This window comes from Scyliorhinus canicula, chromosome 15, assembly GCF_902713615.1.
Source record: "Scyliorhinus canicula chromosome 15, sScyCan1.1, whole genome shotgun sequence".
Classification (NCBI taxonomy): Eukaryota; Metazoa; Chordata; class Chondrichthyes; order Carcharhiniformes; family Scyliorhinidae; genus Scyliorhinus; species Scyliorhinus canicula.
Genome location: NC_052160.1, coordinates 44,101,640 through 44,128,892, shown reverse-complemented (window position 1 = coordinate 44,128,892; position 27,253 = coordinate 44,101,640). Strand labels below are relative to the sequence as shown.

Below are 27,253 nucleotides of genomic sequence, written 5' to 3'. Positions count from 1 at the left end.
TCCCGAGCCCAGATCCCCCGCACTCCTATCCCGAGCCCAGATCCGTCGCACTCCCATCCCGAGCCCAGAAGCCCCCGCACACCTATCCCGAGGTCAGATCCCCCGCACTCCTATCCCGAGGTCAGATCCCCCGCACTCCTATCCCGAGCCCAGATCCCTCCGCACTCCTATCCCGAGGTCAGATCCCCCGCACTCCTATCCCGAGGCCAGATCCCCCGCACTCCTATCCCGAGGTCAGATCCCCCGCACTCCTATCCCGAGGTCAGATCCCCCGCAATCCTATCCCGAGGTCAGATCCCCCGCACTCCTATCCCGAGCCCAGATCCCCCACACTCCTATCCCGAGCCCAGATTCCCCGCACTCCTATCCCGAGCCCAGATCCCCCGCACTCCTATCCCGAGCCCAGATCCCCCGCACTCCTATCCAGAGGTCAGATCACCCGCACTCCTATCCAGAGGTCAGATCCCTCCGCACTCCTATCCCGAGGTCAGATCCCCCGCACTCCTATCCCGAGGTCAGATCCCCCGCACTCCTATCCCGAGGTCAGATCCCCCGCACTCCTATCCCGAGGTCAGATCCCCCGCACTCCTATCCCGAGCCCAGATCCCCCGCACTCCTATCCCGAGGTCAGATCCCCCGCACTCCTATCCTGAGCCCAGATCCCCCGCACTCCTATCCAGAGGTCAGATCCCCCGCACTCCTATCCCGAGCCCAAATCCCTCCGCACTCCTATCCCGAGGTCAGATCCCCCGCACTCCTATCCCGAGGTCAGATCCCCCGCACTCCTATCCCGAGGTCAGATCCCCCGCACTCCTATCCCGAGGTCAGATCCCCCGCACTCCTATCCCGAGGTCAGATCCCCCGCACTCCTATCCCGAGCCCAGATCCCCCGCACTCCTATCCCGAGGTCAGATCCCCCGCACTCCTATCCCGAGGTCAGATCCCCCGCACTCCTATCCCGAGGTCAGATCCCCCGCACTCCTATCCCAAGGTCAGATCCCCCGCACTCCTATCCCGAGGCCAGATCCCCCACACTCCTATCCCGAGGCCAGATCCCCCACACTCCTATCCCGAGGCCAGATCCCCCACACTCCTATCCCAAGCCCAGATCCCCCGCACTCCTATCCCGAGGTCAGATCCCCCGCACTCCTATCCCAAGACCAGATCCCCCGCACTCCTATCCCGAGCCCAGATCCCCCGCACTCCCATCCCGACGTCAGATCCCCCGCACTCCTATCCCGAGGCCAGATCCCCCACACTCCTATCCCGAGCCCAGATCCCCCGCACTCCTATCCCGAGGTCAGATCCCTCGCACTCCTATCCCGAGGTCAGATCCCCCGCACTCCTATCCCGAGGTCAGATCCCCCGCACTCCTATCCCGAGGCCAGATCCCCCGCACTCCTATCCCGAGCCCAGATCCCCCGCACTCCTATCCCGAGCCCAGATCCCCCGCACTCCTATCCCGAGCCCAGATCCCCCGCACTCCTATCCCGAGGTCAGATCCCCCGCACTCCTATCCCGAGGCCAGATCCCTCGCACTCCTATCCCGAGGTCAGATCCCCCGCACTCCTATCCCGAGGTCAGATCCCCCGCACTCCTATCCCGAGGTCAGATCCCCCGCACTCCTATCCCGAGGCCAGATCCCCCGCACTCCTATCCCGAGGCCAGATCCCTCCGCACTCCTATCCCGAGGCCAGATCCCCCGCACTCCTATCCCGAGGTCAGATCCCTCCGCACTCCTATCCCGAGGCCAGATCCCCCACACTCCTATCCCGAGCCAAGATCCCCCACACTCCTATCCCGAGGCCAGATCCCTCCGCACTCCTATCCCGAGGTCAGATCCCCTGCACTCCTATCCCGAGGCCAGATCCCCCGCACTCCTATCCCGAGGTCAGATCCCCGCACTCCTATCCCGAGGTCAGATCCCCCACACTTCTATCCCGAGGTCAGATCCCCCGCACTCCTATCCCGAGGCCAGATCCCCCACACTCCCATCCCGAGCCCAGATCCCCCGCACTCCTATCCCGAGGTCAGATCCCCGCACTCCTATCCCGAGGTCAGATCCCCCACACTCCTATCCCGAGGTCAGATCCCCCACACTCCTATCCCGAGGTCAGATCCCCCGCACTCCTATCCCGAGACCAGATCCCCCACACTCCTATCCCGAGCCCAGATCTCCCACACTCCTATCCCGAGGCCAGATCCCTCCTATCCCGAGGTCAGATCCACCGCACTCCTATCCCGAGGCCAGATCCCCCACACTCCTATCCCGAGGTCAGATCCCCCGCACTCCTATCCCGAGCCCAGATCCCCCGCACTCCTTTCCCGAGACCAGATCCCCCACACTCCTATCCCAAGCCCAGATCCCCCGCACTCCTATCCCGAGGTCAGATCCCCCGCACTCCTATCCCAAGCCCAGATCCCCCGCACTCCTATCCCGAGCCCAGATCCCCCGCACTCCCATCCCGAGGTCAGATCCCCCGCACTCCTATCCCGAGGCCAGATCCCCCACACTCCTATCCTGAGCCCAGATCCCCCGCACTCCTATCCAGAGGTCAGATCCCCCGCACTCCTATCCCGAGCCCAAATCCCTCCGCACTCCTATCCCGAGGTCAGATCCCCCGCACTCCTATCCCGAGGTCAGATCCCCCGCACTCCTATCCCGAGGTCAGATCCCCCGCACTCCTATCCCGAGGTCAGATCCCCCACACTCCTATCCCGAGGTCAGATCCCCCACACTCCTATCCCGAGGTCAGATCCCCCGCACTCCTATCCCGAGGTCAGATCCCCCGCACTCCTATCCCGAGGTCAGATATCCCGCACTCCTATCCCGAGGTCAGATCCCCCGCACTCCTATCCCGAGGTCAGATCCCCCGCACTCCTATCCCGAGGTCAGATATCCCGCACTCCTATCCCGAGGTCAGATCCCTCACACTCCTATCCCGAGGTCAGATCCCCCGCACTCCTATCCCGAGGTCAGATCCCCCGCATTCCTATCCCGAGGTCAGATCCTCCGCACTCCTATCCCGAGGTCAGATCCCCCGCACTCCTATCCCGAGGTCAGATCCCCCGCACTCCTATCCCGAGGCCAGATCCCCCGCACTCCAATCCCGAGGCCAGATCCCCCGCACTCCTATCCCGAGCCCAGATCCCCCGCACTCCTATCCCGAGCCCAGATCCCCCGCACTCCTATCCCGAGCCCAGATCCCCCGCACTCCCATCCCGAGGTCAGATCCCCCGCACTCCTATCCCGAGGCCAGATCCCTCGCACTCCTATCCCGAGGTCAGATCCCCCGCACTCCTATCCCGAGGTCAGATCCCCGCACTCCTATCCCGAGGTCAGATCCCCCACACTCCTATCCCGAGATCAGATCCCCCACACTCCTATCCCGAGGTCAGATCCCCCACACTCCTATCCCGAGGCCAGATCCCCCGCACTCCTTTCCCGAGGCCAGATCCCTCCGCACTCCTATCCCGAGGCCAGATCCCCCGCACTCCTATCCCGAGGCCAGATCCCTCCGCACTCCTATCCCGAGGTCAGATCCCCTGCACTCCTATCCCGAGGCCAGATCCCCCGCACTCCAATCCCGAGGTCAGATCCCCGCACTCCTATCCCGAGGTCAGATCCCCCACACTTCTATCCCGAGGTCAGATCCCCCGCACTCCTATCCCGAGGCCAGATCCCCCACACTCCCATCCCGAGCCCAGATCCCCCGCACTCCTATCCTGAGGTCAGATCCCCGCACTCCAATCCCGAGGTCAGATCCCCCACACTCCTATCCCGAGGTCAGATCCCCCGCACTCCTATCCCGAGACCAGATCCCCCACACTCCTATCCCGAGCCCAGATCCCCCACACTCCTATCCCGAGGCCAGATCCCTCCTATCCCGAGGTCAGATCCACCGCACTCCTATCCCGAGGCCAGATCCCCCACACTCCTATCCCGAGGTCAGATCCCCCGCACTCCTATCCCGAGACCAGATCCCTCCTCACTCCTATCCCGAGGTCAGATACCCCACACTCCTATCCCGAGCCCAGATCCCCCGCACTCCTATCCCGAGGTCAGATCCCCGCACTCCTATCCCGAGCCCAGATCCCCCGCACTCCTATCCCGAGGTCAGATCCTCCGCACTCCTATCCCGAGGCCAGATCCCGCGCTCTCCTATCCCGAGGTCAGATCCCTCGCACTCCTATCCAGAGGCCAGATCCCCCGCACTCCTATCCCGAGGCCAGATCCCCCGCACTCCTATCCCGAGACCAGATACCCCGCACTCCTATCCCGAGACCAGATTCCCCGCACTCCTATCCCGAGGCCAGATACCCCGCACTCCTATCCCGAGCCCAGATCCCCCGCACTCCTATCCCGAGGCCAGATCCCTCCGCACTCCGATCCCGAGCCCAGATCCCCCGCACTCCTATCCCGAGGTCAGATCCCCCACACTCCTATCCCGAGGTCAGATCCCCCACACTCCTATCCCGAGCCCAGAAGCCCTGCGCTCCTTTCCCGAGGTCAGAACCTCCCCGGCGCTGCTTTCTCGAGGCTAGAATGCCCCTCCTCTCCCGTGGCCAGTGCCCGGACCATTCCTTTCCGGAGAACCACACCAAGGCCAGAACTTTCTCAAGGCCAGAACTCTCCCCAGTCCTTTCCCGAGGCCAGAGCCACCCACCCCCAATGTCTTTCTCAAGGCCAGAACCCTCCCCCCACCAAGCCTTTCTCGAACAGAAGCCCCCATCCTATCCAGAGGGCAGAACCACCCACCACTCCAAAAATGCAGGGACAGAAACTTCCTCCTCCAATCTGAGGCCAGAAATCCCCCGCCTTCCCAAACACAAACCACACTGTTCTGTTCTCAAAGCACAAACCACACTGTTCCGTTCCTGAGGCCCAAACTGCATCGCCCCATTCACAAGGCCTGAATCATACCACACATTTCCCTAGATCTAAACCCCATCAGCTCGGTTCCAGAGGTCAGAACCTCGCCACCTGTAGGTCATGTACAGCCTCTCCTTGCCACCCCTGGCGAGCTTCTGGCCAGCTTTGTCTCCTGTTAGCTCCTGTCTCAGCTCGGCCACAGTATTGGCCACGGGCTATTCTTCCCAGCAACAGCAGCTAGTGCTCCAAGAGGCCTAGCGCTGATTGGCCCATTTGATTTCTCTAATTCATTTTAGTTTTTGTACATTCGGAACTGGCATTTATTGGTCACTGGTTGACCACCTGCTTCACGAACCCTCTGTGGACCCTTCACGGACCCCTGGGGGTCTCTGGACCTCAGTTTGTGACCCCTGTCACATACTATAATGTTCTTGGCAAACACACTGTCCCTTTAAACCCACAGGCTGGCTATGGTCAGGTACACTCCACTCTGAATACAAGTGGCAGACACTACCCAAATGAACCTTTGGGGATTTCTTCTTAAATCCCCTCAGATGATTCATACACTGTGAGCCATGTTATCTCACTGGATTCTGGCTTCCACATGAATGCTTCCAAACTCCACCCTCAGAAAACATGCTTCCACATCTTTAAAAAAAAAAAAAATCTTTATTGTCACAAGTAGGCTTACATTAACACTGCAATGAAGTTACTGTGAAAAGCCCCGAGTCGCCACATTCCAGCACCTATTCGGGTACACAGCTGGAGAGTTCAGAATGTCCAAATTACCTAACAAGCATGACTATTGGGATTTGTGGAAAAAAGCCGGAGCACCCGGAGGAAACCCATGCAGACACAGGGAGAACGTGCAGACTCCACACAGACAGTGTCCCAAGCTGGGAATCGAACCTGGGAGCCTAGAGCTGTGAAGCAACAGTACTACCCACTGTGCTACCCCACATTGCTTTCTCAACTGTTCCCAACAAGGATCTGCTTCCAGGTTTTACAACTCCCATTTCAGTATTAGTTTGTCTTTAATAGTTTTAAGCTTTCACACAAACTCAGAGATAAAGCCACCAACTGCTTCACAATTACTTAAACTATTACTTCGCAGACTGTAGTAAGATATCACAAGCTTTAGAATTACTTCAGATATCTTTCTGGCTTCTCACTAGCCAACTCACTCTCAGCTCTGTCTGTGGCTTCAATGAACAGTATCCTGTTCCAATTTCCCCTGTTCCTTTAACTTCAGGCATCCTGGAAACCTCTCTTCATTTCTCTAGTTTCCTTAACTAGCTGTGCTTTAGATTTCTGGCACTTACTTCCATTGTATGGCTTTTCGTAAAATAACCTCATCCTGAAGAAATACTTTCACAAATGAAGAACCCTCAGTGTCTTGGATGACTTGCTGCTTTAGTGTGAAAGAATGGACATATTTGGAGTCCTTAGACTTGAGATCCTTCAGAGTAGACATCAGGGACACCCAGGCCTTACAATAATAATAATCTTTATTATCACATGTAGGTTTGCATTACACTGCAATTACGTTTCTGTGCAAAACCCCTAGTCGCCACATTCTAGCGCCTGTTCGGGTCCACAGAGGGAGAACTCAGAATGTCCAAATTACCTAACAGCACGTCTTTCGGGACTTGTGGGAGGAAACCGGAGCACCCGGAGGAAACGCACGCAGACACAGGGAGAACGTGCAGACTCTGCACAGACAGTGACCCAAACCAGGAATTGAACCTGGGACCCGAGAGCTGTGAAGCAACAGTACTACCCACTGTGCTACCGTGCCGCCCGAGTGTCATATTAGAGCCTAAAATTCCACTTAGTGGTTAGTATGGCGAATGCAGGAGTTTAGATATATTTAATTATGAACATTTGGCAATTTAAGGGTTAAAGGCCTGGGTTGCAATGTGTTTGACTGCAGTGGTCATGTTTTTAAAATAATCTTGTTTTGCAAGACCAGAAACCTTTTAGGAGCCAAAGGTGAAATTGACCATTGTAAAAGCCTGGGCTAATGCACTGTTGTTTGATTAAAGGGTGTCCCCTGGGGAGTTGGTGTTTTCAGCCTGGTGAGTTAATTTGTTTCCAGCACGGGGAGATGATGTTTTGCTGGGTGGAGCTAAGGCATTCAGATATTTTGAGAAAGCTTCTGAGTTAAGTTCCGATGTGGCTACCCTTTAGATCACAAATAAATTACTTTGCTCCTACAGTAGGTTTGTTAAAAAAGATTAACAGTATTTAAAGCAGTGCAGTCTTGTCAGAGGACAAGGAGGAAAGCAGAAACAAACCAGTTGAAACAGCTTTTTGAAGATATAAGCCAGAGTCTGTAGGGATACCAACAGGAGCCAACTCTGTTCTGGAAAGCAAGTATTAACTGTGTCATTAGGATGAAGGAGGGTTTGATAGCTAGATGTTTTTCATGTCTTGTTGTTTCATTGGGATTGAGTAGTATTGTTTAAGGGGTTACTGCAAGCTATTTTTGGGTGTTAGGTTAAAGATTTAACATTCTATTAATAATAAAGTTTAGTTTTAAAAATACCAAATCCCTATTTTTTGTGCAATCACTCCTGGAGCAAAGTATTCTTTATGCACAGTCTTACAAAATAATCTAAAATATTGGGATTTTGGTCCAGTATCCTAGCATTGTTGAGGTCTGGTCTGGGATTGTAACACTAGGGATCTCAAAATCATTAGAAGAAACTATTTTAAACTACATCACAAATGCAAGCCATCATCAGGAGCAAAGAGAACCACTGATGGTATTATAATTTACGCTTAGGTCCTGGAAACATCTAGGACACTCAAAAGGGAAAACATTCCTCATAATTGCTAAACTCAATCCATCTGGAGTAATAGTTAAGCATCTCCATAGTTCTATCTCGGATGTTGTTATTATGTTATCAAAATAATTTTTTGCCATGCATGGCTCTCCTATATAGTTATTTCAGGCAAGGGCCCACAATTTGCCAATTAATATTTTGAGCAATTCACAGAAGCCGATGAGGTTGTTCATACAACTAGTTCAGCCAGACACTCGCAAGCTAATAGGGAAGCTAAAAGAGGAGTAAGGACAATGAAGGCTTTGTTGAAGAAAAATGACTAATCAATTTAGCACGAGATTTGCTAGTGTCACACGGGAGGGTTTAAACTAGTATGGCAGGAGGGTGGGTATTTGAGGGAGAACTCGGGAATAGGGTCAGTATGGCTCTGAGGAAGAGCAGACAGGAGGATGTTGCTGAAAACTGCGGGACTGGTGGCCTGAAGTGCATATGTTTTAATGCAAGAAATATAACAGGTAAGGCAGATGAACTTAGAGCTTGGATTAGTACTTGGAACTATGATATTGTTGCCTTTACAGAGACCTTGTTGAGGGAAGGACAGGATTGGCAGCTAAACATTCCAGGATTTAGATGTTTCAGGCAGGATAGAGTGGGAGGTAAAAGGGGTGGAGGAGTTGCGCTGCTGGTTAGGGAGAGCATCACAGCTGTACTGCGGGAGGACAACTCGGAGGGCAGCGAGGCTATATAGGTAGAGATCAGGAATAAAAAGGGTGCAGTCACAATGTTGGTGGTTTACTACAGGCCTCCCAACAGCCAGCCGGAGATAGAGGAGCAGATAGGTAGACAGATTTTGGAAAGGAGTAAAAACAACAGGGTTGTTGTGGTGGGAGACTTTAACTTCCCCAATATTGACTGGGACTCACTGAATGCGAGGGGCTTAGACGGGGCAGAGTTTGTAAGGAGCATCCAGGAGGGCTTCTTAAAACAATATGTAGATAGTCCAACTAGGGAAGGGGCTATACTGGACCTGGTATTGGGGAATGAGCCCAGCCAGGTGGTAGAAGTGTCAGTAGGGGAGAATTTCAGGAACAGTGACCACAATTCAGTAAGTGTTGGTGGACAAGGGTAAGAGTGGACCGAGGGTGAATGTACTAAATTGCGGGAAGGCTAATTATAACAAAATTAGGCGGGAACTGAAGAATCTAGGTTGGGGGCAGTTGTTTGAGGGGAAATCAACATCTGACATGTGGGAGGCTTTCAAATGTCAGTTGAAAGGAATTCAGGACCGGCATGTGAGGAAGAAGGATAAATATGGCAAATTTTGGAAACCTTGAATAACGAGAGATATTGTAGGTCTCGTCAAAAAGAAAAATGAGGCATTTGTCAAGGCTAGAAGGCTGGGAACAGAAGAAGCCTGTGTGGAATATAAGGAAAGTAGGAAGGAACTTAAGCAAGGAGTCAGGAGGGCTAAAAGTGGTCTCGAAAAGTCATTGGCAAATAGAGTTAAGGAAAGTCCCAAGGCTTTTTACACGTACATAAAAAGCAAGAGGGTAGCCAGGGAAAGGGTCCCCACTGAAAGACAGGGGAGGGAATCTATGTGTGGAGCCAGAGGAAATGGGCGAGGTACTAAATGAATACTTTGCATCAGTATTCACCAAAGAGAAGGAATTGGTGGATGTTGAGTCTGGAAAAGGGTGTGTAGATAGCCTAGGTTACATTGAGATCCAAAAAGATGAAATGTTGGGCGTCTTGAAAAATATAAGGTGGATAAGTCCCCAGGATACTGAAGAAGGCAAGAGAGGAAATTGCTGAGGCCTTGACAGAAATCTTTGGATCTTCACTGTCTTCAGGTGATGTCCCGGAGGACTGGAGAATAGCCAATGTTGTTCCTTTGTTTAAGAAGGGTAGCAAGGATAATCCAGGGAACGACAGGCCGGTGAGCCTTGCGTCAGTGGTAGAGAAATTACTGGAGAGAATTCTTCGAGACAGGATCTACTCCCATTTGGAAGCAAGTGGACGTATTAGCGAGAGACAGCACGGTTTTGTGAAGGGGAGGTCATGTCTCACTAACTTGATAGAGTTTTTCGAGGAAGTCACAAAGATGATTGCTGCAGGTAGGGCAGTGGATGTTGTCTATATGGACTTCAGTAAGGCCTTTGACAAGGTCCCTCATTGCAAATTGGTACAAAAGGTGAAGTCACACGGGATCAGAGGTGTATTGGCAAGATGGATGCAGAACTGGCTAGGTCATAGAAGGCAGAGAGTAGCAATGGAAGGGTGCTTTTCTGATTGGAGGGCTGTGACTAATGGTGTTCCGCAGGGATCAGTGCTGGGACCTTTGTTGTTCATAGTATATATAAATGATTTGGAGGAAAACTTAACTGGTCTGATTAGTCAGTTTGCAGACGACACAAAGGTTGGTGGAATTGCAGACACCGATGAGGACTGTCAGAGGATAGAGCAGGATTTAGATCATTTGGAGACTTGGGTGGAGAGATGGCAGATGGAGTTTAATCCGGACAAATGTGAGGTAATGCATTTTGGAAGGTCTAATACAGGTAGGGAATATACAATAAATTGTAGAACGCTGAAGAGTATTGACAGAGATATCTAGGTGTACAGGTCCACAGGTCACTGAAAAGGGCAACACAAGGTGGAGAAGGTAGTCAAAAAGACATACGGCATGCTTGCCTTAATTGGCCGGGGCATTGAGTATAAAAATTGGCAAGTCATGTTGCAGCTGTATAGAACCTTAGTTAGGCCACACTTGGAGTATAGTGTTCAATTCTGGTCACCACACTACCAGAAGGATGTGTAATGATCTGTATATATACAAGGGGTCAATGTAGATGCAATACAACTGAGCAAGCACCAGAGGGAGCACGGGAGAGGTATAAATAGAGAGAGACAGGAAGTTAGAGGCACTTCACAGGAAAGGCAGCTGGAAGCAGAACAGACAAGCAGCTCAGATGTAACATTAAGTTAAGTGCTGGAGAGAGAATGAACTCACAATAAAGCATCTACTTCAACTTTAAGACTACGAGCTTTATTCAGAGACAAGGAACAACACATGGTCCCAGGAGACATCAGAATGCTTACTAGAAGATTACACAAGCTGCAGGCACAGAACGACCAAAATGGCAAGGAAAACTCCGACCAGACATTCGACATGGGAAGACTTCGCTAATTCGATAATATCTATTGGAACCCCACCTCAGCGGAACAGAATTTAAGTAACGAATGGAAAATATTTAAACAAATGTTCTATATATATATATCTTGGTTAATGATTTAGAAGCAACCTCAGAAGAAATGAAAATAGCACTGCTCATCGCAGGACATGAAGCTAGAGAAATATATAATTGTTTTAAATACTTGAAAGGTGAAGACAGCACCGAATTAGAAGTAATACTAAAAAATTTGAAGTGCACCGTATGGAATTTGAACAGTACTGTTTGCTCAGAGACCAAACTGCACAGGGAATGAGTGATGCAAAACTCAAACAATCACTATCAGAACAGAAAGGGTTCAGTCTAGAAATCGCGAGTGAAAAGTCCAGATTGAAAGGAAAAAGTAACTTGAACTTCTTACAAAGAAAAAATGCTGAAATCCACTGTAAAATAGCGTCTGAGCACAGCACATTTTACAGTCTCCGGGGAACGAAAGACGAAAACCTGCACGCGAATGCGCAGTGGACAAAAAACCGCACAGAAAAGGAAGATCGATTTGCGCATGCACAATTGATTCCTACGCATGATGTCACGAGCATCGTGAGCCAGAGAACCCGGATCACGCCCACTTAAAAGGGAAATGCCCGAAAATTGAAAACAAGAAACTTAAAGCTGTAAAACCCAATTTTCTTACCTCAATAGACAGAACAATGCCTGAACTTATACCAGCAGTTGAAAATAACTCTCACAACACCCTGGAACAAGCAATCTGCGCCACCCAAAGTGAGGAGCACAATGAAAAATCCGAAACCAAAGAATGTGATTTGTTTATTGAATATGAAGACAACAATAACAACTCCGAAACAAAAAGGGATTATTTGGCTATCGAACAATACACACAATACTGCTCAGACATGGCTGAGTTATTTGGACATGTTGATCACAGCATCAGCAACAAGGTTGAAAAGCTCAACACGACTCTTCTCATGGTAGATGAATCCAATACCATGGTGCCATGGCAGATCGTCGATACATTGGATGACAGCAATACCCAAGGCGAAGACGATGGCACACAGAGAGCACAGAAAGACTCCACAGAGAGAGCGATGACAGACTCCACAGAGCGAGCGATGAAAGACCCCACAAAGAGAGCGACGCAAGCCTCCACAAAGAGAACGATGTAAGCCTCCACAAAGAGAGTGATGCAAGCCTCCACAGACTGCTCGGTGACAGACTCAAAAATGGAAGCAAGCAAACACCCCATAGCGAACGCCATGCATGAACAAGACCATGAAGGTCAACCTACCATACCTGAGCAACCACAAGCAGACTATTAAAGTCTACCAAGCTCACATAATCAAGAAGACGACAATGCAAGTCAACCCACTGCATGCAAAACAGTGACAATGTGGTCAAACTCGACATACAGGTGATGCAGGATCACAGCGAGACTGACAGATCTCAGCTCGTCTGTACAAAAGCACAGAGTAGGGCTACTCATGAGTCCAGAGAGACCACGTCAATTGAAATCTTGAAGATTTTGACTCCAGAAGAGGAGCACCAAGAGTCCAGAGAGACCACGTCAATTGAAATCCTGAAGATTTTGACTCCAGAAGAGGAGCACCAAGACCAATAAGAAAATGAAATCGTGAAGATTTTGACTGCAGAAGAGGAGCACCAATAAAGCAAAGAAGAGTAATCAAATCCACCACTAATGACTCCAGAAGAGGAGTACCAAGGAAGCAAAGAAGAGGAATCAAATCCACCACAAATGACTGATGTCACCAACATCAATGCAACATCAGATCATTCTCACCATTCTCTAGACTAAACGTTCAATGTAACAGATACCACAAAGGACACTTGCACCAATAACTGTGACAATGACTCAAATTATCCACACCGAATACTCATTGAGTGCAACAAGAAAAACAAAAACCACAAGAAGCACAGCAGAAACAAGAACAACAACAGAAAGAACAAAAACAACATGAAGCGCAACAAGAGCAACAAAAATCGCAAGATGCACTGCAGAAACAAGAACAACAGTAGCAACAACAAAAACTACAAGCACAACAACAAAAACTACAAGAACAACAACAAAAACACCAAGAAGCATAACAAAGACAACGACAAACACGACAAGAACAATGAAAACAACAAAACAGAAACAACAAGCATGACACAAACAACAAGAACAACAACGAAAACAACAAAGACAGAAACAACAAAAACAACAACAAAAACACCAATGAAAACAACAAAGACAGAAACAACAAAAACAGCAACAAGAACGACAACAAAAACAACAAAGACAGAAATGACAGCAACAACAACAATGAAACAACGACCTGTACAAAATGGTACAACTCTGCACATGAAGGGCAATGCCACAGCGCACTGCAAAATGACAAGGCTACAAATATGCCATGCATGACAAAGAATCTCATGGATTCACATCTGCTCCAGAACAAGCAAGCACACCAGCTTTCAAGGCAGATGACACAGTAAATCGATACCACAAGCACAGAAAAACAAAAGTCCACATCAGTCAACATCAGTGGTTCGACTATTCAAATACCTCAGGATGACTTGTTGGTTACTTAACACACGGGACACTGATGACATTCACAAAAGAGTTGCAATATCAATATCACCACGTCAACAAAAGAAAAAAAGACTCACCAAACAAATTCATAAATTTGGACTTATAAATGTTTGTATTCAGATTGGACTCATAAATATCAATTGACTTTGTATAATAACCAATGTCATCACCACTTGAACAGATATACATATCATAAACATATCATAAGTAGTCTAACTGTTTTGTACAATTTTCTTTACCACTGTACAGAAAATATGTAAAAGAAAAAAGGGGGATGTAGTGATGTGTATATATACAAGGGGTCAATGTAGATGCAATACAACTGAGCAAGCACCAGAGGGAGCACAGGAGAGGGATAAATAGAGAGAGACAGGAAGTTAGAGGCACTTTATAGGAACGGCAGCTGGAAGCAGAACAGACAGGCAGCTCAGATGTAACATTAAGTTAAGGGCTGGAGAAACAACAAAGTCACAAAAAAGCATCTACTTCAACTTTAAGACTACGAGCTTTATTCATAGACAAGGAACAACACAGGATGTGGAGGCTTTAGAGAGGGTGCAGAAGAGATTTACCAGGATGTTGACTGGTATGGAGAGCATTAGCTATGAGGAGAAGTTGAATAAACTCGGTTTGTTCTCACTGGAACGAAGGAGGTTGAGGGGCGACCTGATAGAGGTCTTCAAAATTATGAGGGGCATAGACAAAGTGGATAGTGAGAGACTTTTTCCCAAGGTAGAGGGGTCAATTACTAGGTGACATAGGTTTAAGGTGCGAGGGGCAAGGTTTAGAGAGGCGGTACATAGAACATAGAACAGTACAGCACAGAACAGGCCCTTCGGCCCTCGATGTTGTGCCGAGCAATGATCACCCTACTCAAACCCACGTATCCACCCTATACCCGTAACCCAAACAACCCCCCCTTAACCTTACTTTTTAGGGCACTACGGGCAATTTAGCATGGCCAATCCACCAAACCCACACGTCTTTGGACTGTGGGAGGAAACCGGAGCACCTGGAGGAAACCCACGCACACACAGGGAGGACGTGCAGACTCCGCACAGACAGTGACCCAGCCGGGAACTGAACCTGGGACCCTGGAGCTGTGAAGCATTTATGCTAACCACCATACTACCGTGCTAACCACCATGCTACGAGGCAAGTTTTGAGGGTAGTGGGTGCCTGGAACTCGCTGCCGGAGGAGGTGTTGGAAGCAGGGACGATAGTGACGTTTAAGGGGTATCTTGACAAATACATGAATAGGATGGGAATAGAGAGATACGGACTCCGGAAGTGTAGAAGATTTTAATTTAGATGGGTAGCATGGTCGGTGCGGGCTTGGAGGGCTGAAGGGCCTGTTCTTGTCCTGTACTTTTCTTTGCTCTTGTTCTTTGTTCTAAAATGAATTTGTGACTAAAATCACAAAGGCCAGGTTTTGGGAAAAACATTACAAATGCAATCGTTTAAAGACTGAAAATGGAACCGTGAGAAGAAACAGAAATACACTTGTGTCCACAAGAAGACCTTCAACGGACCAGTTACTCAGTAGATCAGGCAGACTACTGGAACACCAAGCTGGTGGTCTTTGATGATTCACATACTGTACCAAGGGTGGGATTCCTTCAGCCCAAGGCCGGGCCGGAGAATCAACACGACCAGCACGAATCGTGCCATGCCCCCGACGCCGGCACGCGATTCTCCGCAGAGCAGAGAATTGGTGCCATTGACGCCGGCGTGGTTGGAGCGGCGCTGGTCGGGGGCCTCTCTACACGGCCAGCCCGCTGATTCTCGGCCCGGGATGGGCCGAGCAGCCATCGTAAAAAGGCCAGTCCCACCGGTGCCATTCACACCTGCTCTCAGCCGGCGGGAACTCGGTGTAGGAGGGTCGGGGGGGTGGGCTGTGGGGGGGGTCCGATCCCGGGGAGCCTCCGATGTGGTCCAGCCCACGATCGGGGCCCAACGATTGGCGGGCTGGCCTCTTAGTGGCCTTGTTTCTTCTGCACAGCCCCTGTAGTCTTGCGCCATGTTGCTTCGGGGCTGGCGCATTGAAGGAAGGCACTGCGCATGCACGCATTGGCACCGGCGCCACTACAGAAGCGCGGATCCCATATTGCACAGTTTGCGCTGGGATCAGCAGCTGGAGCGGTGTTAACCGCTCCAGTGCCCTGCTGGCCCCTTTTGCGGGCCAGAATTAGTCGTTGAGTCGGCCCGTTCACGCCGTCGTAAAACGCGATGGCATTTACGACGGCATGGACACTCTGCCGCGGGATTAGAGAATCCCGCACCAAGTTTCTAAGAGAACATGGAGATCCTGAATCCAATAGTCACTGAGAGTGCTGAGACCAAGGTCGGGGAATTTGGTGGAAACCACCACAAGTTATCGCTGTGAATCAGGGATGAAGGCAGGGCTGGTGGGGGGGGGGGGGGGGGGGGGGGTTAAAGATGTGTAGAATAATGTAAATAATGTATTTAATAAAAATTAGAGAGACTTGGGTGGAGATATAGTGTAAAGGATGAATGTGAATAACCAGTCACATCAGTGATGCAAGATCACATGACAAAAGTATGATGAGATAGTGCTGTGCGAAACCTCTTGCATATCTTGTATATAGTTAGAAGAATGCTTAATAAATGTTAAAATGTACCACCAGCATTGTCTCCAGCAGTCCCTATGAATCCTAACCAACAACCACCTTAGCTAAGACCCATAATAACGATAACAGAATGAGAAATTATTAAAATTTCTTTCTTCCTCTCCTCAATCATAGACATTTCAGCAAAAAAAAGGGGATCATTGTTGAGCGAGAGAGGGCTGGAAATGAAGCTACAGAATCATAGAACAGTACACAGCATAGGAGGTGGCAATGCAGTCCATCAGGTCTGCTCTATTGAGGAACAATCCAGTTAGACTAACTCCCTCCACTTTTCCCCTGCATCTCTGCACATTATTCCTCCTTCATGCAGTTCCCTTTTGAAAGTTACCATTGACTCCAACACCCTAACAGGCTATGCATTCCAAATCCTAACCACTCCTTATAGAACATAGAACATAGAACAGTACAGCACAGAATAGGCCCTTCGGCCCTCGATGTTGTGCCGAGCCATGATCACCCTACTCAAACCCACGTATCCACCCTATACCCGTAACCCAACAACCCCCCCCCTTAACCTTACTTTTTTTAGGACACTACGGGCAATTTAGCATGGCCAATCCACCTAACCCGCACATCTTTGGACTGTGGGAGGAAACCGGAGCACCCGGAGGAAACCCACGCACACACGGGGAGGACGTGCAGACTCCGCACAGACAGTGACCCAGCCGGGAATCGAACCTGGGACCCTGGAGCTGTGAAGCATTTATGCTAACCACCATGCTACCGTGCTGCCCCGTGTTTCCTCAATCACCTTGAATCAGTAACCTCTCATTACCGACCTTTAGGCCGTCGGAAATAAGTTTCCCTTTTGTTCTGGAGAGATGGGGTATTAATTTAAACAGCCCTGGTGTACCCTCTCACAAACATCTGTAAACAGAAAGGTGTTTTTGATCTTGATTACCCATTTAGAAGTGGAGGCCTATTTTCATCAACCCTTTAGTCTATTAATAACCCTACAGCCAGGCAGTGGACCTGGACCGCTCTTTCTGCTGCTACCTATTAGATGGTAAAATGGTAGACAGCCTAGGTTCAGTTCCACATGGAAATATCACAGGTTCCAGTCGCTTGGGGAGTTCATGTGACATGCCTCCCACTTCTTCTCCTGGGTATTGCATAAAGGATGAATTTTCCCAGGTGTGGAATCTTGAGGTATTTAATAGAGGAATCAGTATCCTTTTTGTCCTTTGCAGAGATACCATCTCCCTTGACCAGAGCTCTGCCGTACAGATGTAAAGCATGGGGTGCATTGTGTCTGCAGTCACAGAGGGCATTAGCACCTCTTTAAAGATCATGAGGTCCCTGCTGGTTTCTGGATGTTAGAAATTCCTATGAGTCATTGGTCTGGGTAAAGCCTGGGTAAAGTCCATTTTAAAAATAAAAATACTAATTTTATCGAGTAGCCATATATAGATATAGATATATATTTCTTCCTGTCTTCTGGCCAGGACATTTTATTTATTCTATCTGAACCCTTTGTGATTTTAAACACTATCAGATCTACTTCTCAGCTCAGGGAGAATAACCCAGTTTCTCCAGCCTATCGACATTACCATAATTCCGCATCACTGAATCATTGTGTCTAAACTCTGCTTCATCCTCTCCAAAGCCTTCAAGTGCTCCAGAGTAGGACACAATACACCGGCAGGGGGCTCCTTTATCACACCCCTTAAAGTTCTTCAAGTTTTTATCTCATTAAATTTTGAATGAATATGTGAAGGTTTGTGGGCTATATCACTGAATGTCACAATGCTCTGACATTCTTTTAGTACTGTTTTCCAAAATGTATGCCCCCTTGATCACAATCAATAGAAATAATATTTTTTACTATTTACCCTTTCAGACTTTGTCATCCTTCTAATACATTGAGGAGAAAGGGACGGTGGGAATAGGCACCTGAAACCTACTGGCATTTTGCTCGTACTTTATCAGAGTGTGTGAACAATGAGCATAAGCCGGAATTTCACCATAGAAAATCCCAACCAACCTCAACCTGTCTTTATCTGATGTCCTCACATGCACATGGTCCCGTGCTTTATGATGTTAAGCTGTCCTGACCAAGTGTTAATTGAGCAGCTTGTCAAAGCTGCAGAGCTGCCATCACTCTCAGTAAATCTCGGGCAAGACTCGCCTACCAGTTTCCAGCTATTTACCCCTGTTTCTGTTTGCCTCTTTTACTTTAGGCTGGTTCAGTCAGCCATTAAGATCCTGATATTGTCACACAATATCCCAGACCGACTTTATCGACAATGGCTGCAGCGGCCTGTAAATTTGCCCGTCACACTGATGATGGATGCTTCAGAGATGGAACCGGTGGAGAAAGTGGTCCCAGAATGTCTCACTCTCCTGTTGAAACTTGGAAATTACATCCAGCAAAATCCAAAGGTCAGAGATCTAGCATGCAGACTGGATTCCAATCTTGTATTCACATAGTGAAATAGAGAACTCTATTAGAATGAAATTGAACCCAACTTCACTGCAATTCCACATTGAAATCTTTTATTGCTCAACACAAAAAAGGGCAGAAATCACCAGACATCAGGTATTGGCATTCTCCACACTGACGCCCTGATAAATAAATATTCTGGGCGATTGTTTTGGATATATACACAGCGCTACTTTGTTCCAATCATCCCACCACATATCAGGCTCTCAATCGTTGTTGTGAATGTGAGTAGCACTATCACATCACCTGCCTTGTTAATGAAAGTGGAATCCATTCTTTGCGACAAAAAATGAGTGCGAGTGGGGGTGGGGGTGGAGGAGGGAGGAAAGCCTCTCAGTGGATGCGATCTACCGGCTGCATTGCGCTTGAGCGAGAGCACTGTGTGGCCGATAGATGCCGGGCGAGAGCTCCAATGGGCCTCCCAGCAGCCTTTACACCTTGCGGGATCTACCCAAGTCCCGCAAGGCATTAGAGCCAGAATCTCGACCAAAGGGGGCATAACCAACTGGCGTGCGCCTAAGTAGGTTTTAAACCAACTAAGGCAAACATACCTGGGATCTACCGGTCTCCCAAATGAAGCTGCAGACGGGCACCATTCAGTACTGGTCCTCGCCAAACATGGACGAGGCGGAATAACACCCGGGGGGTCTCCCAATCCATTGGAGGCCCTTGGTATTATGGGCCAGGGTTTAGAGAACCCCAAAGTATATCATGGAATTTACCTGCCCCACAACATTTAACAGATTTTGGTTATGGGGAGCACAAGGGCCCACTTTACAGGTGCGATGCAATAGAGATCATAAAGTATTTTAAAAACAAAACAATGTTTATTCTATGAGTTCAGTTAACACACAGTAAACATCTTATGAACTACAATCATTGATACTTTCTCAAATACAATATTCTATAGGTAACCCTTAGTAACGTTCCTAACAACATCCAAAAGCCCGAAACACTTTTTTAACAAAGACATTTTGACACTCCGCCGTCCACTGAAATTTGCAACATTTCTTCAGCAAGTCCGTCAGTGGAGCAACCACGCTGCAAAGATTTGGCACAAATTTTCGGTAAAATCCACTCATGCCAAGAAATCGCATTATTTCCCTTTGTGTCGAGGTTATTGGAAACTCCCCAATAACATTTGTCTTCACATCCCATGTGACCATTCGACCCTGTCCAATTGTATGGCCAAGGAAAGTGGCTTGAGCTTTTCCAAATTCACTTTTGGCTAGGTTTACCACCAAATCCGCCTCCTGATGTCGATCGAATAACTCCATCATTACCAGATCGTCAATGTATACCGCACAATTCGGTAATCCTGAAACAACTTTATTCGTTAACCATAGAAATGTGGCTGGAGCATTTTCATGCCACATGGCATAATTTTGAATTGGTATATACCATCTGGAGTCACAAAAGCTGACATCTCCTTCGCCCTTTCAGATAAAGGTATCTGCCAGTAAACTTTAAGTAAATCCAGTTTAGAAATAAAAGCCAATTGTCCCACCTTCTCAATGCAATCCTCCAAGCGTGGAATAGGATAAGAGTCCGTTCTTGTAACTGCATTAACCTTTCTATAGCCCACAGATAATCATGGGTACCGTCCGGTTTTGGTACCATCACTATGGGTGACCTCCATTGGCTGCAACCCACTTCAATTATGCGATCTTTAAGCATACTTTAAACGTCTTTGTTAACCTGTGCCAATTTTAAAGGGTTAAGTCTATATGGGTGTTGTTTAGTTGGAACAGCATTTCCCACATCTACATCATGTGTAGCCATTTTAGTATTTACCAACTTATCTCCACAAACTTGCCCATGTGATCAATAACTCTTACAGGTCAGTTTGTTTTTCCTCTGGAAGGTAACTCAACAATTTAGCCCAATTTTTAAGAACATCTTCGGTTTCCAATTTATTTTGATGAATGTCAAATTCAAAGTCATCTGGATTTGGTTCTTCACTTTGAGTTAGAATCATTAAAACCTCCTCCTATTGCTCTCTTCCCTTTCAAAGTACCTTTTAAGTATATTCACATGACCCACTCAGTGAGTTTTCCTTCTATCTGGCGTTCTTACCACATAATTCAACTCACTTAATTTCCTTTCAATCTGATAAGGTCCACAAAACCTTGCTTTTAAAGGTTCACCTACCACTGGTAACAATATTAAAACTTTAGCTCAACTCCGTGTATGCTTTCTGAAACATCTGTTTTATTTCTCTACCTTTCTGTTGTAACTGCCAATTTTATGGAACTAAAAATATATGTCTCATCTTCCACCTGTTCTTTTCCAACCATCTGATCAAAAATAATTTCTGACAATTGCACTTCAACTTTATCTTCACTCTTTGATTTCTCCTCGTCTTAACCTGTAACTTTGCAACCTTGTCACTACACAATCCGGAAAAATCCCAGGATATTCGTCCTTCAACACTTCAGTTGTCTGATTTTCCACATGCTTATCAACCACAGTAGGCATCATTCCCACCTGCAATCCAGCAATATCATTACCCAAGATAAACTGTATTCCTGGCCAAGATAGTTTCTCTATTACTCTTACTACCACATCACCACTCTTCACTGGACTTTCCAACCTTACCTTATATAATGGAACACTACTCTTCACACCCTGAATTCCACATATTACCACCTTTTCTGGCAATATTTTCCCCAAACTACATAACTCCTCATCTCTTACCATTAAAGATTGACTAGCTCCCATATCTCTTAAAATTGTGCCTTCTTTACCTGCTCCTCCTGGTGCACATGAGTAAACTACCCACACAAGTAAATTATTTGAAGAGATCTGGCACCTTCTTATCAATCACCTCTTGATCAGGCTGCACACTATTTTGCATCTCCTTCACCTCACTGGGCTTTCCTTTACCACTTTAACAAACCCCACTGCTTTATCCTGTTTTCCCACACCAGCCTTCCCAGTGCTTTTCTTCAACCACCGACACTGTGACTTTACATGACCTAGTTTATTACAGTGAAAACATTTGAAACTTTTCATTTCTCTTCCACCCTCCTGGATTTCTTTTTTAATCTGAGGTACACTCTTCTTATTATCTCCCATCTCCTTTACCTCCACCACTTGAGTATTTCTCTTTTCCCCAGTTTCTATCCCTCACAGGTTGACACTGATGTCGGAAACCAAACTTTGATTGATGAACTAATTTATAATCATTTGCCATTTCTGCTGCTGACCTCATAGTTTTAACCCTCTGCTCTTCCACATGAGTTCTCACTGCATCAGGAATTGAATTTTTAAACTCCTCCAAACGTCTACTTTCTCTGAGAGCTTCATATGTTTGGTCTATTTTCAAAGCCCTTATCCACCTATCAAAATTACTCTGTTTGATCTTTCAAACTCCATGTATGTTTGACCAGGTTATTTCCTTAAATTTCTAAACCTGTGTCTGTAGGCTTCAGGCACTAGTTCATATTCACTCAAGATAGATATTTTCACCTCCTCATACGTCACTTTCTCTCATAGTGATGCAAACACTTCACTCACCCTACCTACCAGCTTTGTTTGCATCAGTAATACCTACATATCCTGTGGCCATTTCATTTGTTTAGCTACCTTCTTAAATGAAATGAAAAAGGCTTCTACCTCCTTCTCATCAAACCTCGGCAATGTGTGGATATATTTAAATAGATCCCCATCAAGCCTTAGATTATGATGCTCTTTCTCTTTATCCTCAAACTGTACGTTTCACTTTACATCCGCTAATTTTAACTGACTGTCATGTTTCATGCCCATTTTCTGAAGTCCAAACTCTCTGTTTTTCCCTTTCCTCTCTCTTTTTTCTTTTTCCTTGATCTGTACCTCCCTTTCTCTTTCTTGTTGTTCTGCTAGAGCTATTCTTTCTTTTTTCCTCATTTCGTATTTAAGCTGCTTTAATTCTTTTTGATGTTCCAGTTGTTTATCTGTAACTGAATTTTTACCATTTCTAATGAGTCAGACGGTATCTCAGGTAACTTTAAATGCTCATCTGCCACCGTAAAGTACCTCTTCTTTTCGTGTGCTGTCAGGTAACGCTAACTGCAATGTTTTTGCCAAATCTAAAAGCCTTTTTTTTAGTCTCTGTTGGTAAGGTACTGCGTGTGACCATCTCCTCCCCAAAAACTTCTGAGCCTCTGAAACAGCCATTGTCCACAACGCACTCCTTACTTACACTGGTATACCACACCTGAAAAGCAAACACAAATATGCTCACCCATCACTGTCTTTAAGTTCACTAAGCCAACCCAATCACGAAAGATAGATTCCAATTTCTTATGGGCTAGGATTTAGAAAACTCCAAAGTATATCATCGAGTTCACCTGACACACAACTTTGAATAGATTTTGGTTATGGGGAGAAAAAGGGTCCACTTTACAGGTGTGATGCAACAAAGATCTAAAGTATTTTTAAAACAAAACAATGTTTATTCTATGAATCCAGTTAACATTTTATAAACACACAGTAAACATCTTATCAACTACACAAATATACAGTACGCCATAGGAAACCCTTAGTAACTTTCCTATGTTGATCGTTCTGGTGAGTGTGCTTTACACTCAATTGGCTCTGTTTTATTCCTTAGCTCTAGAGTCGCCAGGTATCTTTATGATACCACCACGAGGTTCAAGTTCAAGTTCAGATCAATGACTCAATACACTTGTTAGTAAGGTTCAGTCAAACACGTTTATTATTTACACAGTAAATCGATACTCATGCAACTAATACTAGCGGACTAAACTATTCCTACCACTATAAGCCAATACTTATCTTCGATAAGGGAACCGACTGGGTCAGGGAACAATGGCCTCTTGTTCTGAGACTGCAGGCTTCCCAGTTGGTACAGGCTAAGGGGTGAGGAGTGTCTATTCTCGGAGCGAGCGTTGGTTGGACACTTGTCTGTGTACCTGTTGGCCAGGCCTCTCCTTCTCATGTTCAAGTTCTTAGAGAGCTGCTGCAAAGGTGTTCTGCTGGGAGGGCTGGTTAAGAGAGCGAGCTAAACTTGGGACCTGACTTTTATAGGTCCCAGGGGCTTCGCGCCCTTTTGGGCGGACCCGATCCTTGGGATTGGTACGAATCCCCCAATACTGAGGCTGTCCCTCGATCGCGGGGCGGTTCTTCCTAACTGGTTTGTTTCCTTTTGTTTCAGACGCCGTTGGCGCCGGGAAGTCTGACCTGCCATAGAATGTCCCAATTGTAGCTAATCGTTGTATCCATTGTTCCTGGGGATCACTTCATTAATATGCAAACTGCTGGTTTCGGTGCTGTCTGCTTTCTTTGCAGCCAGAATACACATGAACTTCTGCAAACTGCTTGTCTCTTTATAATTGTCCAGTTTTCCCTGCAACCTTTGTAAATCGCCATTTTGGATCGGGAAGTGGCCAACTTTGGTGGCTACACTTAACAATATCCATCAGTCAAAAACCCTTATTAACAAAGACAGTAGGTTTGCATTCCTTACAGAAACAGGTATTATTTTGAAATCATCCAGTGATCTGGAGACATTCTTTAGCATGCAGAGAGAGAGAGACCAGAATACACCTCCTTGGTTTGAATGCAACTCTCCAACTGAAAACAGCTTCCAGCTCAAAACCAAAGTAAAAAGCAGAGCCAGAGCCCAGCTCCACCCACACAATGACATCACTGCAGCCACTTGAGAAGACAAAAATTTCTTAAAGTGACATTCCCATGACAGAAGAAAAGAAGCAACTTCTTGAGCAAAAACAAAGCAATATCAAAGCAATAAATTCACCGTTTAAAATATTGAGTAATTAATAAAGATGACCACGAGAGTGCGAGAGGGTGACATTGCGTTTTGCCCCGCTCACTCTCAGGATATTTATTCATTCACGTTCACACACTGTGAGAGTTGGTGTGTGGGAGTGTGAGACTGGGAGTGAGCCAGACTCTCACACACACTAACACCAGCCAGTCTTTTCTCCCCCACCAGCAGCCAGTCTCCTTCCCCAGCTCAATAGTCACCCTGGCCCCATGCTGCCCCCATTCAGCAGTCACTACATCCCCTTCCCCCACAGAATCACAACTGTTGCTGCACCGTATTCCAAGGCTGCATGAGTGAGGAGAGCTGCTCCTCCAATCAGAGGCTGGTCCCCCTCCCCTATTTGCTGCTGATTGTCTCTACTCCCTAGAATAACTCGGTCTGTAGTGACAGAGGATTTGGATAGCGTTAATTTATAAGACTGAAGAGGCGGTAGGATCGGTGGGGTAGGTGCAAGTGGGCATCTTCATTTTATCTGTGCACACTCACATCCCAGTTCTACTAAATTTGGAGACAGTGTATATATAAAAAACAATGGCAGCTTATTTCTCTCCTACAGAAAAACATTACTGGACCAAATCACACTGTGTCTGAAGAAATCCGACATCTGATCATCAAGGAGAATACTATCAAGTATCTGTGTGGCAGTCCAGAACTCATGACTCCTCAGAAGTTTCTTGAATATTACGAGAAATCAACATATGTTGTCCTCGACTCAGGTAGATTTCGAATTGACCAGATTCCCAATGTGGAACTGGATACATTTTTAATATTGAGAAACCTCACTGAACAGCAAGCAAGATCCTTAGTCCAGGATATTAACAGTCCTAAAAAGATCAGGAGGTAAGGAATTTAACCATTTTGCGTGTCTGGGGAGAATTGAGGAAGAAACACTACAAAAAGCTTGAATTTCAATCAGGTGATGATGCAAGAATTAGGAAGATTGTCAGATAGAATATTTGACACTTGAGAGGAAAAATAAATAATTATTCAGACCAAGGAATAATCAATTAATAAAGTAGAAAGACAGTGTTAGAATCTACAGAAAGATTTAATCTACCCTAATATTAATTGGACAGTCAAGGGATAATGAAATTGAGTTTCTACAATGTGTATACGCCTTCTTTCTAACATAATATGTATAACAGCCGAACAGTATAGGATTTAGTTAGGCTTATGAAGCAGAGTAGGTAGATAAGTGAAGTAAAAGGAGGGGAACATCTGGTAATAGTTACTGTAGATGGAGACCATTCAGCCCAGCGAGCCTCACTGACCCTCTGAAAGAGCATCCTACCTCAGCCCATTCCCCCATCCCATCCCTGTAACCCCACATAACCTGCACATCTTTGGACACTAAGGGGAAATTTAGCATGGCCAATCACTTTGCGATGATAATAGAGAAAAACGTAAGTATAACAAAAACAGTAGAGTAGAAAAAAGCGGATTTTGAGAGACTGAGAATAGAACTCGAGAAGGCCCCAGAAGTGGATCGTGCCCATCGGTCATTACAACGGAGGCTGAGGGCTGGGGAGCCGCCATGGATGGTGATTGTGCGTATGCTCAGGTTCCAGGATAAGAAGATGATTTTGAGGTGGGTGAAGGCAACTCGAGACTAGGACGGGAATCGGATCCAGATCTATCAGGACATTGATGCCAACCTGGCCAAATGGCGGACAGTGGTCAATAAGGCCAAAGCGGTGCTCTTTCGGGACAAGGTTTGTTTTGGGGTGTTGTACCCGGCCAAATTTTGGGTCACTTTTAAAGGCAGGGAACATTATTTCATGACACTGGGAGAGGAGGATGATTTTGTCAAGGAACATGGGTTGGGGGAGTGATAATGTTGGGAATTTTCTGTATGTTTTTATGACCTGTTATGTACATGTTAGTTTTGTAATTGCTATTTGTTTTTTTGCACATGTTGGGTTTTGTTATGAGGGTGGAGGCGAAGGGGAGAGGCTGGTGACGCAGTTGGTTTTTTGAATTAAGTTAGCAGGAGATTGAGAAGACGGCCATTTTGGATGGGCCCAGGAGGTTGCGATCCTATTCAGTAAAAAGGTGGCACTTGTGTTGGCCAGCTGACGTTGCCAGGGGTTGTGGAGATAGAATATACAGGGATAGTAATATCGGACCATGCGCTGCATTATGTGGCTGTGAGGTTTGAAACAGGACAGGCGTACAGATCGGGGTGGAGGTTGGATTCGGTGTTCCTGGCAGAAAGAAAGTTCAGCGAGAAGGTGGCATTGGCGATACGGAATTACGTGGAGGTTTACCCTCTGTGCTCTGGGAGACATTGAAGGCAGTGGTCCAGAGGGAGGTTATTTTTTATAAGGCCTATAGGGATAAAGTTGAGAGGGAGGAGATGCAGAGGTTGGTGGAAGTTATTGTAGAGGTGGACCGAAGGTACTCAGGGGCCCCGACTAAGGAGCAAATGCGAGCGACCTGCGTGCAGTCAGCCTCTCCATGAGCTTTGTGTTTCGGTGAGAGAGGGATAAGATGCCTGAATGCCAGCTCTTCAAAACTCTAAGATAAGCAGTGGAGGCCATGTTAGACTTAGTAGAGGGATGGATGTCTGCAATATCTGGGTTCTCCTCTCAGGGACCTTCTGGCGTGGATAGCAGCTCTTCAGCATATTTGATGGCGACACCAATGCCGTAAGCTGTTGCAAAAACAAAAGAGGTTTCAGCACCTGAGCGTAAGACCTTCAATATGCCAGGTCCTCATGTTTCAGGCTACCAGAAAATGACCACCATGGTCATTGACAGCCACTGAGCAGATGTTTCAACAGCCTACCTCCACCTCCATTAACAGTAATGGGGGAATATCATGCAGGAACATCTGCAATGACATGAAAAGGTTTACCTAACTGCACTTGGGTTTCCCAGTTTAATGTTTTGATATTAGATGTCACCTTGCTGTGTATGTCTTCCACCA

The 27,253-nt window shown here is 47.1% G+C and overlaps 1 protein-coding gene across 2 annotated transcripts in view; it reads left to right on the top strand.

Annotated features, from left to right (window-relative positions):
• Positions 1 to 27,253, top strand: part of LOC119978687 (testis-expressed protein 47-like) — a 64,893-nt gene that overhangs the window by 32,417 nt on the left and 5,223 nt on the right. Inside the window, exons 5-6 of one of the 2 annotated variants that reach the window (XM_038820481.1) lie at positions 18,272 to 18,473; positions 24,882 to 25,041. In XM_038820481.1, coding sequence (XP_038676409.1) covers positions 18,272 to 18,473; positions 24,882 to 25,041 — 362 coding nt within the window. Of the gene's footprint in view, positions 1 to 18,271; positions 18,474 to 24,881; positions 25,166 to 27,253 lie in introns of both variants that reach the window. The other variant, XM_038820480.1, reaches the window with a different exon arrangement.